General features: G+C 38.1%; 1 protein-coding gene across 5 annotated transcripts in view; it reads right to left on the reverse strand.

The window, feature by feature from the left end:
* Positions 1 to 16,643, reverse strand: part of GRM5 (glutamate metabotropic receptor 5) — a 519,134-nt gene that overhangs the window by 92,041 nt on the left and 410,450 nt on the right. For all 5 annotated transcript variants that reach the window (XM_077867373.1, XM_077867375.1, XM_077867376.1 and 2 more), the window contains exon 5: positions 11,210 to 11,456. In XM_077867373.1, the coding sequence (XP_077723499.1) occupies positions 11,210 to 11,456 (247 nt within the window). The remainder of the gene's footprint in view (positions 1 to 11,209; positions 11,457 to 16,643) is intronic.

A 16,643-nucleotide genomic window follows, 5' to 3' on the forward strand; every position in this document is an offset into this window, starting at 1 on the left:
TCAGAGAAAAATTTCCAAAACAACCACGAAACAAATAATAAAATGACAATAAGTACATATCTATCAATAATTACTTTAAATGTAAATGTTGTAAATGCTCCCATCAAAAGATACAGACTGACAGAATGGATAAAATAACAAGACCCACCTAAATGCTGCCTACAAGAGACTCTTTTTAGATCTAAAGACACCTGTAGATTGAAAGTGAGGGCACAGTGAAACATTTATCATGCAAGTAGATGCCAAAAGAAAGCTGGGATAGCTTATACTTATATCAGACAAAATAGACTTTAAAACAAAGACTGTAAAAAGAAATCAGGAGGGGGACATATAATAATAAAGGGGATATATAAGAAGATATAACAAATATAAATAATTACATACCCAAATACATAAAACAGTTAATAACAAAGATAAAGAAATAATCTATAATAAAACAATAATATTAGGGGACTTTAATACCCCTAATATCCCTCAATGGACAGATCATCTAAACAGAAAATCAACAAGGAAACAATAGTTTTAAATGACGCACTGTACTGGATGGATTTAACAGATATATTCAGAACATTCCATCCTAAAACAGCAGAATATACATTCTTTTTAAGTCCACCTGAAACATTCTGCAGCATAGACCATATATTAGCCCACAAAACAAGCCTCAACAAAATCAAGATCAAAGTTGTATCATTCCTCTTTTCTGACCACAGCACTATGAAACTAGGTGTCAATCACAAGAAATAATCTGGAAAGACCACAAATATATGGAGGTTAAATAGCATTCTACTAAAAAAAAATGGGTCAACCAGACAAAGAAAAAGAAATAAGAAATACACAGAAACCAATTAAAATGAAAACATAACAGTATAAAACCTTTGGGATGCAGCGGAAGCAGTTCTAAGAGGGAAATTTATAGCAATACAGGCTTTTCTCAAGAAGCAAGAAAAATCTCAAATAAACATTCTTACACTGAAAGGAGCCAGAAAAAGAACAACAAACAAAACCTAAAACCAGCAGAAAGAACAAAATAATAAAGATTAGAGTAGAAGTAAATGATGCAGAAACTAAAAAGAAAACCCAAAAGAACAAATCAATGAAACCAGGACCTGGTTCTTTGAAAACAATCAATAAAATTGACAAACCGCTAGCCAAACTTATCAAGGAAAAAAGAGAAAGGACTCAAATAAGTAAAATGACAACTGAGAGAAGAGAAATAACAACCAACACTACAGAAATAGAAATAATTATAAAAGAATATTATGAAAACTCTATGCCAATAAGCTGGACAACCTAGAAGAAATGGATAAATTCCTAGAAACATATAAACTATGAAAACTGAAACAGGAGGAAATAGAAAATTTGAAGAGATCGATAACCAGCATAGAAAAAGAATCAGAAATCAAAAGCTCCCAACAAAGAAAAGCAGTACCAGATGGCTTCACAGGCAAATTCTACCAAACATTTCCAGAAAACTTAATACTTATTCTTCTCGAACTACTCCAAAAAATAGAAAAGGAAGGAACACTTCCAAATTTATTCTATGAGGTCGCATTACTCTGATACCAAAACCAGATAAAGACACCACTGAAAAAGAAAATTATAGGCCAATATCCCTGATGGACATAGATGCAAAAATTCTCAACAAAACATTAGCAAACCAAATTCAACAATACATTAAGAAAATCATTAACCATGATCAAGTAGGATATATTCCTGGATTGTAAAGGTGATTCAGTATTCTCAAATCAATCAATGTGATACACCACATCAAAAAAGAGAAAGGATAAGAACCATGTAATCATTTCAATAGATGCCAAAAAAGCATTTGTCAAAAGTATAATATCCATTCATGCTAAAAACCCTTAGCAAAATAGGCTTAGAGGGCCATACCTCAGCATGATAAAGGCCATATAAAAAAAACCCACAACTAACATAATCCTTAGTGAGGAAAACTGAGAACTTTTCCCCTAAGATCAGAAACAAGACAAGGAGGGCCACTCTCACCACTTTTAAATTCTTTTGAGGGCGGGGGGATGCCTGGTGACTCAGTTAGTTGAGCACCCGACTCTTGGTTTCAGCCCAGGTCATGATCTTGTGATAGGATTGAGCCCCGACTCTGGCTCTGCACTCAACCAAGTCTTCTGGACGTTCTCTCCCTCTCCCTCCCCTTTGCACCCCCCCGCAATGGCATGCTTTCTAAATACATACATACATACATAAAATCTTTAATTAAAAACTTTATTTATCTAAGCAATCTCTTACCCCCAACATGGGACTCAAATTCATGATCTCAAGGTTAAGAGTCACATGCTCTACTAACCTAGCCAGTCAGGAGCCCCTCATTATTTTTATTTAATATAAAAGTCCTAGCCACTGCAATCAGACAACAACAACAACAAGATTCAAATCAGTAAGGAAGAAGTAAAACTTTCACTATTTGCAGATGACATCATACTATATATAGAAAACCCAAAAGAAAAAAAAAAAAAAAAGAAAACCCAAAAGACTCAACCAAGAAACAGCTAGAACTGATAAGCAAATTCAGTAGGGTCATAGGATACAAAATAAATGTACAGAAATCTACATTTCTATATACCAATAATGAAGCAGCAGAAAGATAAATTAAGAAAACAATCCCATTTACAATGGTACCAACATAATGAGATACCTAGGAATAAACCTAAACAAATAATTGAAAGAACTGTACTCTGAAGAGTAAAAAGCATTGACGAATGAAATTGAGGATGACACAAAGAAACGGAAAGACATTCCATGCTCATGGGTTGGAAGAACAAATATTGTTAAAATGTCTATATTACTGAAAGCAATGTACATATTTAATGCAATCCCTATCAAAATACCAACAGGATTTTTCACAGAACTAGAACAAAAATGCTAAAATTTTTTACCCCAAGTATCCAAAGCAACCTCAAAATAGAAAAGCAAAGCTGGAGGCATCACAATTCTCAACTTCAAGTTCTATGACAAAGCTGTAGTGATCAAAACAGTATGGTACTGGCATAAAAATAGACACAGAGATCAACAGAACAGAATAGAAAACCCAGAAATAAACCCACAACTATATGGTCAATTGATCTTCAACTAAGCAGGAAAGAATATCCAATGGGAAAAAGTCTCTTCAATAACTAGTGCTGGGATAACTGGACAGCAACATGAAAAAGAATGAAACTGGACCACTTTCTTTCACCATACACAAAAATAAACTCAAAATGGGTTAAAGACCTAAACATGAGACCTGAAACCATAAAAATTCTTCAAGGGGGCACAGGCAATAATTTCTTTGACATCAGCCATAGCAACTTTTTTTCTGGATATGTCTCCCAAGTCAAGGGAAAAAAAAGCAAAAATAAACTACTGGGACTTCATCAAAATGGAAAGCTTCCACACAATGAAGGAAACAATCAACAAAACTGAAAGGCAACCTTTGGAATGGGAGAAGATATTTGCAAATGACATATCTGATAAAGGGCTGGCATCTAAAAGATATAAAGAACTTATAAAACTCAACACAAATAATTATTTGGATAAACAAATAATCCAATGAAAAAATGGGCAGAAAACATGAAGAGACATTTCTCCAAAGAAGACATTTAGATAGCTAACAGACATCTGAAAAGATGTTCATCATCACTTACCATCAAAGAAGTATAAATTAAAACGACAACCTCATACTTGTCAGAGTGCCTAGAATCAACAACACAAGAAACAACAGGTGATGGCAAGGATATGGAGAAAGGAGAGCCCTTGAGCACTGTTGGTGGGAAGGGAAACTGGTGTAGTCACTCTGGGAAATAGTATGGGTGTTTCTCAAAAAATTATCAGTATCACTATCCTACAAGCTAGCAATCACACTACTGGGTATTTACCCAAAAAATATAAAAACACTAAATCAGAGGGCTACATGCATGCCCCTATGTTTATAGCAGCATTATTTACAATAGCCAAGATATGGAAGTAGCCCAAGTGTCTATTGATTGATGAATGGGTAAAGGAGAGGTTATATATATATATATATTATATATATTCCAATATATAGTAGAATATCATTCAGTGATAAAAATGAATGAAATCTTGCCATTTGCAATGACATGAATGGAGCTGGAATGTATTATGCTAATCAAAATAAATCAGTCAGAGAAAGACAAATACTACATGATTTCACTCAAATGTGGAATTTAAGAAACAAAACAAACTAGCAAAGGGAAAAAAGGGGAGAGGAGAGATAAATCAAGAAGTAGATTCTTAGTTACAGAGAAAAAACCGATAGTTACTCAAAATTGTTACTGCAAATAAAACACTTTAGGGTAATCCTTAAGCTACTGAACAGCTAACAAAATTTAAGAATCAATTAACATTCTGAAAAAGACACTACCACAAAAAATGAAATTTTGATGTATAGAGAACAAACTGATGGTTAGAGGGGAGGAGGGTGGAGGAATGGGTAAAATAAGTGATGGGGATTAAGGAGGGCACTTGTGATGAGGACCAGGTGATGTACGGAAGTGTTGAATCACTATATTGTACACCTGAAGCTAATATAACATGGTATGTTAACTAACTGGAATTAAAATAAACAAAGCAAGTCTGAAAATAGATGGCTTCTAAAGCACCTCGTGCAATGTAAAAATCCTGGAAGATGCTAATACCTTGTGAGTTCTCAGCCTATATTGCTATTGTTCTCATTTTGAGTATGGGGATAGATGTAAAGAGGGAAAACTAACGTACTTATTTACAAGATTTTTCTTACGTGCAAGAACATTTCCAGAGAAGCATTTTTGAAATAATTTTCCAATGTTAGGACAGTGGATAAACAATACCAGTCACTTTATCAGCTCCTGTAGACATAACTGTGGGTATATCTTAGGTGCACGATGTCTTCACATAGCACCCTATGCTTTTACCTCCTAGGACTTAGACAGTTGGCTCGTGGGTTCTTATAAATACCCCCTCCATCCTTCCATGCTCAGCATAGTTATCTGCAAATTGACATGGATGGACAACTATCTAGCATTTGGGCTCCAGTGACCAGCTTACCATATGCAGACCAATGCTCAGGAAGGAAATGTTAGGAATCAATTTGACCTCAGTCTGTTTCGATTGACACTGTAAAATGATACCATTCTGTTTTTACTCCCAATCACAGTATTTTTATGGTACTGTCTTTTTCAGAATGTTAGTTCATTCTTAAATTTTGTTAGCTGTTCAGTAGCTTAAGGATCATCCCACAGTATTTTATTTGCAGTAAGTAACAATTTTGAGTAATTGCTTAAAGTCCACTTCTAAACCCAAAGTACTAATCTGCAGGATACTGTCACAGCTATCCAATGGCTTCTATGCATACAATGAGTCGAGATACTCGAAAACAGAGCCCTTAAGGCTAAAAAAAAGAAACTCATTTATTATGTCATTGAGTATTTCAAGTATATAAGCTTCGGAGACTTCAAAAAGTATTCTGTGTGAGCAAATAAAGACTCTGAGCAAATAAGCTTTGAACATTCTAGGCTGGGAAAAAGAAAGAATTATAGGTATCAGGAAGTTTTCTTTCTTTGCTGCTGCTGATTTGAAGAGCTATGAGGGTTTCATTGCTCACTCCAAATGAGTCCTCAACCCATTTCTACTCATATTTAACTTTGATAAGGTCTCCATACTGTGAGTTTTACAGATAATGGGACTGCAGTTTGGTGAGGTTATTGAGTAATGGCAGATTGCAGAGTATGCAAGTGGCAGAGCAAACCTAAACTCAGCCTTTAGACTTCCAGTTCACTGTTCTCCATTAGACCGCTCCATATCTATTAGATAGAGCAGAGAATCAACTTTCCTTGCTCCTCGATTGCATTAATCTGCTCTATGTAGGGGAAATGGTAAAACGTGAAGAGATTCAGTTTTTGAAAAATAAATATGAAAATTCTATAGAATGGAAAATGTATTTGGCAGCGAAGTGATTTCAGAAAAAGTTAAACCTTCATTTTTGGTTCAAAACTGTCAACCTGTTTTAACTACGTTAGAGATAATGAATCCTCCTCATGGAATTAGCTTGTAGATTTCTGGTAATTATTTATCTACAAGACAAATGCAGAGATATCATCACTAGTACTGTAGTCGGTGAAAATAGAACATTGCTGTAAAAATCTTTGGTAGCAACACATTAGAAAAAGAGTTAAAAATAATTCTCCATTAAAAAAGAAAAAAAAAGGTTTGGGATGCCTGCGTGGCTCAGTGGTTGGGTGTCTGCCTTCAGCTCACAGCGTGATCCTGGAGTCTGGGGATTGAGTCCCATGTTGGGCTTCCTGCATGGAGCCTGCTTCTGCCTCTGCCTTTGTCTCTGCCTCTCTCCCTCTCTCTCTCTCTCTCCCTCTCTCATGAATAAATAAAGTCTTTTTTTTTTTTAAAGGTTTTCCCCTCGTTTGGCAATTGGTATGAATTCTTTCCATTTTCAGAGATAGGATATAGACTTTATTATCTGTCAAAAGTGAGTGTTTGAAAAGTACTCTTAGTTAGATTTGGGGTAAGAATTAAAACACATAATGGCTTCCTACAATTGTTTTCCGTTTTTAATTCCCTCCCTTTCTCACTGTCTTGCTCTTCTGCTCTCCTTCATCAAGCCTCTTTGTTTCTACATCTTTCTGCTCCTGAAACTTTTTTCTTATTACTGTGTGAGGTATGTATGATCTGTTTTCTGTAATATCTCTCCTTTCTTTCTCCTTTCTCTCTACTTCCCCTCGTCTCTCTTCCTTAATTGGTCATAATTCATAGTTGGAATATACTGAAATTTTTAAAAACTGAATTTCTTTTTTTTAAGATTTTATTTATTTATTCATGAGAGACACATAGAGAGAAAGAGAGGCAGAGACACAGGCAGAGGGAGAAGCAAGCTCCATGCAGGGAGCCTGATGTGGGACTCGACCCTGAGTCTCTAGGATCAGGCCCTGGACTGAAGGTGGGGCTAAATCGCTGAGCCACCCAGTCTGAACCTAAAAATGAATTTCATACTGCATTCAAAAACAAAATAAAATAGATAAAATGTGTTCTAATACAAAGCAAAAAAAGTTCTATTAAAGCACTAGGTAGAACCTAGAGGTAGGCAGGCTTCTGTTTATCAGAACTAAAGAACTTTTTAAGTGGTAGTAACTCTGAAAATTAGAGCAGGCTTCCTTTCTCAGAAGATAGTGAAATTTTCTTTACCCAGGGGGCTGAAGCAATGTTGTCAGGGGAACTGCAACATCTTCAGGTGGAAGGGGCTGTGTAGAATTTTAGATTCAAGTACCAACTAAAATCCTCTCAGTCTATAATTCTTTTTTTTTCAGTCTATAATTCTAATGCTTAGGTGTGTGGTTTTTAAAAGTTTGATTCTTAAATATGTGACAGATTGTCTGCCATCCAAGAAAACAGACATTTTAAGCAGCAATCCATGCAACAGAGCAATTACAATGATCTGTGTCTTGGGGGTTGGATTAAAGACCACAAGGTCCCTTTGACCAAGTCCTTTAATGGTAATTAATAATGAAATCCTTTTCCAGGATACACATAGAACCATTTCATATGTGACATAAAGAAAATGGGGAAAAGAAAAGAAAAAAAAAAAAAAAGAAGAGAAAAGAAAACTAAGTTACATTTTCTTCATTTGAATTTAATCACCATGCCTGGGAATTGCATACCGGCCTTGCTCTGTTACTGACTGTGAGAGTGGGCGCGCCTCTTCCTTTCTTTGTGACTCCACTGTGCCTCCCAAGGAAAGTTGGGAAGTTGAAATAAGTCATCTCTGGTCCTTCTGTGACATATGCAGAGCCACATACGAAGAACCCTTGTGCAAACCTGCTCAGTATCTTCAAATTTCTAGTGTTCTAACCTGATCTTCTATTTGTCACCTCTGTTTCTGCCCACCCACTCTTCTTTTCTTGTCTTTTGGATTAATCAAGATTTTAAAAGTATCCTTCTATTGGTTTTTTAGCTATTCCTTGTATTAAGGGATTAAATATGCATTCTCTAATTATCCTATTCTACCTAATGTTGTGTCACTTAATGTAAATAAGAAACTTACTGTTGTAGAATTCTATATCCCCTTTCTTTATGACACGTTGCCAAATATTTTTCATTTCCATACTTATCAATCCCACAATATAATGTTACAATTCTTGCTTTAAACAGCCAGTTGTACTTAGTCTCATGTTTTGATGTTGGCTCTCCATGTTTCCTCTGCCCAGTTATGGTCAGTCCCAGGCAGTAGTGAGGCCTCTTCAACCCTATTTCTCAACGGACTCTCTGTGAGGGATCAGAAAATTTTTACTGTAGAGGCACATTCAATATTTTGAAGCTTTGTGAGATGGTCTTGGTGAAACTAGTCAACACTGCCAGTGTAGTGTGAAAACAGCCAAAGATAGGACTTAAATGAGTGGGTGTGATTGTGTTCCAATAAAACCTGATTTATGAAAACAGACAGCAGACTCCATTTGGCCTGCAGACCACAGTTTGCTGACCTGTGGTCTATACTATTGGTGGTAAGTAGTCAAGGTCCATATTTCTTATCTGTAATTCTGAAATTCTTAGAGCTCTGAAAATTATATTTTTATAACTCACTTGGCAGAAAACATGACCCAACCTGAACTTATCTGGTGAAAGAACTTGGCCCACACTGTAATGAGGCTATTTATAGTCTATTTATCACACTTTATGTGAATATTTGTATGTTTTACTACAGAAATATTAATATGTTGATTAAAGAGTGCTGCTCCACAGCATGTTGGTGGCATCAGATGACTGTGTTACCTTTTCTAATTTAAAAATTCTGGATTCTGTAATACACTTGGTCCCAAGGATTTTATTAAAGAATTGTGGACTGATAGTTGTCTGATTAGATATGAAGTTTAAAAGAAGTGGTTAAAATGAACTCTCTAACAGTCTACAATTGTGTTTGCTAGAATAAGTTGTTACCTGTCCTTGCTTCCTTGGTTCAGGATCTTCCTCTGGCTTTTTAGGGGACTCCCTAGTCACCCCAGTCTCCTCTGGTGCATTGCCCCATTTGGAATGTCTTTGACTCAGCAGAACCATAACTTTTACTCCACAGAAATAATAATATAATGCCTACTGATAAATTTCTCAAAAAATAGTGGCTTTTTAACTTTTATCCTGGTTGATTAATTGGCAGATCATTGTATAAGGTTAGGAGTGAAGATTGAATTAGAATCTTGAGTTCTCATGTATTAGACTGTATCTTTGGAAAAGTCACTTAGTCTTTGTAAGCCTCAATTTGTGAGCCTTCAGCTGGAGAAAACAATGATAACATTTACCTCATAGGATTAAAATGTAGAGGACTTAGCTAAGTGTTTGGCTCAAAATACCTGTTCAATAAATATTAGTTTAGTTATTTTGTAAATAGAACTGGATTAATTGGAAAAATAAAAAGCTGCAAACCACCTTCCTGAATCTGGTTCATGCCCTTAGAGGCCAATTCACAGTATTTATTAATGGCTTCCTGTAACACCCAACCTTTGTTAATATGTGGAAAGTCTCTGAACAATTGTGAATTCTTGGAAATTGTCTGTAAAATTTTATATATATTGTCCTTTAGAGAATATCTATAAATTTCATCTGAAGTCTTAAAGAGATTTACATTCTAAAAAAGATTAAGAACCAATGTTCTAAATGTACCCATTACAGCATATTTGGAGGATTATGATGAATGAGACAGTGATGTTCTTTCTGATCTATCAAGGTTTCCCATTCGAATAGAGCTGAGAAATTTCTTCACTATCTGTTCTTTGTGGAACTAGCTTGGGTACATGACATGAAAACCCTTTGAATATTCGGAGCTGTAGTCATCAAAGTTTACGAACAAGTCCCAAGCTGATGTCAGTGCTATAGGCATGCTCACAGGAATAATAGATCCATGTGCGGATATCAGGGAGTAAGCCTTGACTTGAGCCTACAAACTGAGCTCATTGGCTGACCTGCCCTATGAAGCTTTATGACAAATGTGAAGCTTTCTGTGGCCCTGATAAAATGTTTGTATTCCCTATACCCCATGGGTATACCGAACAGCCAAAAAAGAAGATAACTATATATGCAAAGTCAGCTTATCTTGGCAATGAGCCTGCTGGGAGCAATATTCAAGTCTCTAGAATAGAATAAATATACAGCTTTCTTCTTGGCTGCATGACTTGGAACTAGCTGTCACTTAGCAGTTCAGCTTGTGACATGGTAACAGCTGCATCAGGGACAAGCTTCAGCTCACCTCAGTAATACGAAAACAAGTTAGAACCAAGGTGGCTGGTGCATGTGTGGGCACATGAGGTGTGAGTCATGGAGAGAGTCATGAGACCTTCTCTTGGCAAGATAGGCTACAGAGTGTAAAGACACCCTCTCCAAGCCTTCATGTCAAGGATAAACTGTTGCTGGAAGAATGCTTCGGGTTTTACAGTGGGAGACCAAAGGACCCTGATTGTGTCCATGTAAGGCAGAGTGAAGAGCCAGCCCCACTACAGCTCAGAATATCATTTTAATGACATTATCCCTCATGGATTAAAAGTCTCCTGTGTAGAGTCACTTAAGAATTTAGAGTATGAGGTAGATGTGAATTCTGATAAGTTCTAGGTACCTAATGACTTCCCTGGAGGCTGATCTATAATTATGAGTAAGTTCATATTTCTCAGGCTCCTCTATCAATAACGAAAGGTGGAGTTTGATAATAAAAGGCAATTTAGTCCTCAAGAAGGGAGAAAGACCTCCAGCTAAAGGATAATAAAATAAAAGGACTTCTAACTTACTATAGATAGAGCAAACAATGTAATAGCACCCCAGCCCTATTTCTGAATTACCAGAAATGGAATAGTTCCCATTTCTGAATAATTCTATGACCCAAGAAGAGATCAGAGTGCAGAGAATAACATGGAAAACATACAGAGAAACCACAGAGCTGGTTTTTGGTTTTTCTATTATAACATGAGGCTCCTGTCTCTGAGTGTAGGTCTCTGAAATGTGATGATTCCGAGTGTATTTTGGAAGCCAGTACACATATGGATGTGTATGTGGCTACAGAAAATGGGGCTCCCTCTATCTTTAATCCCTTTGTGATGTCAGAGCTGGCCAAATATGACCAGTAAGCCTAGATAACCACAAAAGAGAGAAATGGGCACATTGGGATCAATAGATGACTGTCCACCTACTATTGTCTAGAAGAGAATTATAACAGTACCTTCCTGGAGAGTCTCCATTCTCATCAAATAGGATCATATCTCCAGAAACCCCAGTAAAATTGGTTTTCATCAGGGAATCCAAAAGTTTCCGTCCATCAATTGGTTTCATTGCATCACAAAGGCCTGCATAGCCTGGACAGAGGGACATCTGCATGTTGTGGAGCCCATAGGCCATGGAATAGATCGCATTGATCACAAATCCCATTTTGGAATCTTGAACGTGATGTGTTCTCAGAGTCAGTGAACCTGTTGAGAAACAAATTAAGGATTAACTATGAGATTGAATTATACTACAGCTCTATCCATGGATTCTGAATAATTGGAGAATTCACAGCAGCAATTTATCAGAGTTAGAATCAGAGTAAATGCAAAGCTACGAGTGCCAGAATAGAATGGCCTCTGATTGCTTTCTATTTCCAGGCTTTTCTCCCCCTAAAACCTTGAAGAAAAATCTGAATCCCCAACACTACCAAGATTCACTTCCTCTGTTACCAATCTCTAGAGATAGATGCAGGAGAGCACTATATTTCTGTACCAAAGAATTTATCTTAAGGACAGATTAATCTCCTTAGCACTCAACTATGATAATATACTTCCTTGGTTTAGAAATGCACAACAAATCTCCTGTTGCCAAACTAGTAAGTCTTAGCTAAGCAAACTAGATTTTCTACCATCTTGCCTCAACTTACCTGTTAGGATGCACCACTTCCCACCTCAAAGCACATGCTCTCCATAAACTAGCCTACTTGGAAATTCTAAAACATAATCTAACATTTACAGTCTATTAATTAATTAATTAATTGGAGTCTGAGTATACAAAAAGCTGTGTGGTTGATGGTCTAGGGACAAAACAAAGATGAACTGGGCATGGATTTTGCACTTAAGAAGAAATTTGTTCAGTAATAGAAATAAATTATGTAGCTACAGTGAAAGATAGAATGTGATAAACTTGTAACACATATGGAGTTAAAATCTATGGAGGCCCAAGGAGGGAGAGATCTCTTCCAACGGAGGGCTTTTGGGAAAGTTTCATTAAAGAACTAACATTCGGAATGGTTTATTGATTCAACAAATATGGAATGAGTGCCTGTTACTTCTGACTGCTCAGAAGGTGCTGGGAGTGAGGGATCTAATGCTGAATAAGATAAATCTGATTCTTTCCCTAGAGTCTAGAAGGCACAGGAGCATCTAAGCAGATCATTGCAGTGTGGTTTGATAAGTGTGGAGGCAGTACCAAGTCGGGAGGGGCACCAGACCCAGAAGTTCACTGCTGCTGAGAACTATGGCTGAGTGTCAGCTGGATGAGGAGTGGAGGGAAGAGTGTTTAAGGGTTCTTGGTTGAGAGAGAGAGCATGCTCTCTGGGAGCATGCTCTCTGGTCTGGGAAACCTTAAGAAGGTTGGAATGCCCAGACCATGACATGCGAGATGGGGGAATGGGGAGTGCAAAAGGAGCAGAGGAGACAAGGGCTGCATAAGCTACATGAAGATTGCTGCACTTTATCATGAAGATCACTGGGGGCCTTTGCAGTGTTTAACTAGGAAGGGACGTGATCAGAATTCTGTTTCAGAAAGACCAGTCTGGCTATAGTGCAGAGAGAGATTGAAAGGGCTGTGGGAGGGGAGCCAGAAAGACCCATGAAGAGGAGATACAATGATCCCCATGACAGCTGAAAAGGGCTTGGTCTGGGTAGAGGCTATGGTCACGGGCAGAATCCACTGCCAGTGCTGGGGAGTGAAGAATGAGGAGTGAGACATAGAAGGAGAACAGTGGTAAGAAGCTGTAAGGAAAAGCTGAGGTAAAGACAGCTTGTCATTGGGGGAAAAGTTTTCTGTAAGAGAGATAAAAATGGATTTTCCAAAGTAGCATCGTTCTTCATGAGTTCTAAACTATGGAGGCATATTATCCCCTTCTTTTTTTTTTTAAGATTTTATTTATTTTTATTCATGAGAGACACATATAGAGAGAAAGAGAGGCACAGAGACACAGGCAAAGGGAGAAGCAGGCTCCATGCAGGGACTCAATCCCAGGTCTCCAGGATCAGGCCCTGGGCTGAAGGTGGTGCTAAACTGCTGAGCCACACAGGCTGCCCATATTATAACCTTCTTAATTGCCGGCCCAAATGCTGACTCTTTGTTTCCCTGAGCAGAAAGGGAAAGCAGCAGGGCTCATCCTGACATGAGTTTAAGATGGGGAATCCTATTTCCATCTAAGGACTAGACATTGGACCCAGGCTACTTTCCAAACTTTCTTACAACTTTCTTCTCTCCACAGGTTGTCTTTGTACTTCCACATTTTCCCACATGCCACTGGAAACTCTGTACTTCCAGGTACTAAGTCATCTTTTACTTGGGGTCACTTTTTACTCCTCTTCCTTCCTATCTTCTCAACTCTTATTTGATCTATCTTTAAAATATATCTAGAGGGGATCCCTGGGTGGCTCAGCGGTTTGGCTCCTGCCTTTGGTCCAGGGCGCAATCCTGGAGTCCCGGGATCAAGTCCCACATCAGGCTCCTGGCATGGAGCTTGCTTCTCATTCCTCTTGTGTCTCTGCCTCTCTCTCTATCATAAATAAATAAATAAATCTTTAAAAAAAATAAAATACATCTAGAATTAAACTATTTCATACTAATCTACTTCCACCAGGTTTAAGATACATCATCTCTTGTCTGGATTGCAGACATGGTCTTTTGAGTGGTCTTTTTTTTTTTTTAAGATTTTATTTATTTATTCATGAGGGTCACACAGAGAGAGAGAGGTAGAGACATAGCAGAGGGAGAAGCAGGCTTCACGCAGGGAGCCTGACGTGGGACTCAATCCTGGGACTCCAGGACCACGCCCTGGGCTGAAGGCGGCACTAAATCGCTGAGCTACCTGGGCTGCCCTGACTGGTCTTTTTTTAACCTTTGCCCACCACCACCTTCCAGCCAATTTTCAACACAATAGCTAGAAAAAATTCCCTTAAAATGTAAATCAGATGATGACATTCCTCTGATTGAACTTTTCAGTGGCTTCTTTATTACTGAAAGTAAAAGCCACAGTCCTTGCAATGACCTTAAAAGATATACAAGGACTTGACTCATGGTGTTCCATCCCTCATCTTTCTGACTCCATCTCCTTACACTCTGCATTTAAATTATTCCTCTCTAGCCACACCAATCTCCTTCCTAATCTTCAAAATATTCAGGGGGTGCCCCTGCCTCCAGACTTGCTGGTCCTTCTACCCAGACTGCTCTGCCACAGAGATCTGCAGAAACTGCTCCCTCCTAGTGCAAGTCTTTGCTCAAATATCATCCTCTCTGTGAGATCTTCTGGGGCATCCTGACTAAATCTCATCTCCACCCCACCCCCAGACACTCTATCTCCTTTCCCAAAAATATTTTTCTCTTTACCATCTTCTAAAATGCTGTATGGGGATCCCTGGGTGGTGCAGCGGTTTGGCGCCTGCCTTTGGCCCAGGGCGCGATCCTGGAGACCCGGGATCGAGTCCCATATCGGGCTCCCGGTGCATGGAGCCTGCTTCTCCCTCTGCCTGTGTCTCTGCCTCTCTCTCTCTCTCTCTGTGTGACTATAATAAATAAATAAAAGAAAAATTAAAAAAAAATAAAATGCTGTATGTTTGTCTTTTTATTGTCTGTTTCATCTACCCACTAAAATGTAAACTCTGTGAGGCCAGGGTGTTTTTTTTTTTTTTTCCTGTTTTGTTTACTACTCAGTGCCTAGGATAGTACCTAGCACATGTGAGTCCCCAATAACTATCTGGTGAATAAATTAAAGAATTACCCCTGCTAACTAGATAATCCCTTTTATTTTCTTCCCGACCTTACTAACACTAATTATCTCAATTTTTAAAGGTTATCAAGAACCTTTCTTTCATGAAGACCACCATGACTGCAGATACTAAAATTAATCTTGTTCTTCCAAACTCCCCATCACTTTCTCTATACCTCTCTTAGGCACCCTGCACACCATGCTGTAGAAATGTAGGCATACTTAGGGAAGGGAGAATTTGAAACACCTATTCCCCACCCCCCCCCCACCTCCTACCTTCCTCTAATGACTCCCTGAATGGATATGTGTCACTCACACATCACCTCAGCCTCCCAATCCACAATCAGAGGTCAGCAATAGTTGCTTCTAGGGCTACTAGACAGGGTGCTTTGACTTTCATTCTCTTCTTTTTCCTTTTATGAGAAGAGGAGGGTGATGTAGCTGTAAATTCTTGCCTTATGTCTTCCTAGCTCTGTGACTTGGGCAAGTTACTTTAATTCTCCAAGATTCAGTTTCATCATCTGTTAAGTGGTGGTAAGTTATACATACCTTGCACGGCACCTAGCACAAAGTAGATGCTTTGTAAATAGTCACTGTACCAAAATGTAAATCATAACGACCTTTAGCCACCATGTTTTGTGGTCAAGACTTTGGAGAATGAAAGCAAAGCCAAAGGTGTCTCCTGATAGGATGTGCAGTAGAGCTCTCAGGCACTCAGTTTCCTCTTCCCTTCCAGAGGTTTCTTTAGGCCTTGTTGGCAATAGATAGCAACTGGCAAGAAGGCAACATATGAGCCTATTCATGTGTAAATAAAATCACAGGACTTAGGGCATGGTTACTGCCCTGTTTGTTGAATTGAATGGGGGCAAGAATGAAAATTTGCATTTTTCTTTGGCACTTTCAAAATAATTTTTACATATATCAGTGATGTGCATCAGTAGTGTATCACACTGCATATAAACTGAGCTGTAGACAGTCTAGGTAGATTTTCCAAGGTTATGCAGATAACATCAAAAGTAGACAAGAATTTCTAACACCAGATTGGTGCCCTTTTTGCAATACTATATCATTTTCACTAGAAATACTCCCTGCACAATATTACTGTATCACCTTTTAAAAATATTCTAATTAAGAGATAAAGTGAGGGGAAAACAGACTGGTCACAAGATTGGATCTTTCCTGGAAAGTGCTATGTTTCTGTTCCCTCAAATAATGCTCATTAGACTGCCCAAAACCTGGGCCCAGGAATATATTAAGGGGCTAACCAAAAGCAAGAGCTCAAGAACCCAAGGACACACTGGTTGTGCACAGTCTGTTGTATCATTTATTGTTATTGGGCATCTGGAAACAACTGGCCTGTTTGGGCAGCATTAGGTCTTGCAGTTCCTGGTAAATGTTTCCCCTTGTCATTTGAAATACCAAAGGATTGCAAATTCAAAAACAAAGAAACAAGGCCTGCCAGAAGAAAATTAATGTAAATTTAACCTTTGTAATTTCTCCTTAAGTCCTTCTGATGCATGAATTTTTAAAGGAAAACATCTTTTTTTAAAAAAATAACCTATTTTTAAATTTTATTTATTCATGAGAGACAGACTCCATGCAGGGAGCCGGTGCAGGACTTGATCCCGGGACCTTGGGATCATGCTCTGAGCCAAAGGCAGAT

The sequence above is a fragment of the Canis aureus genome, chromosome 23, assembly GCF_053574225.1.
Source record: "Canis aureus isolate CA01 chromosome 23, VMU_Caureus_v.1.0, whole genome shotgun sequence".
NCBI lineage: Eukaryota > Metazoa > Chordata > Mammalia > Carnivora > Canidae > Canis > Canis aureus.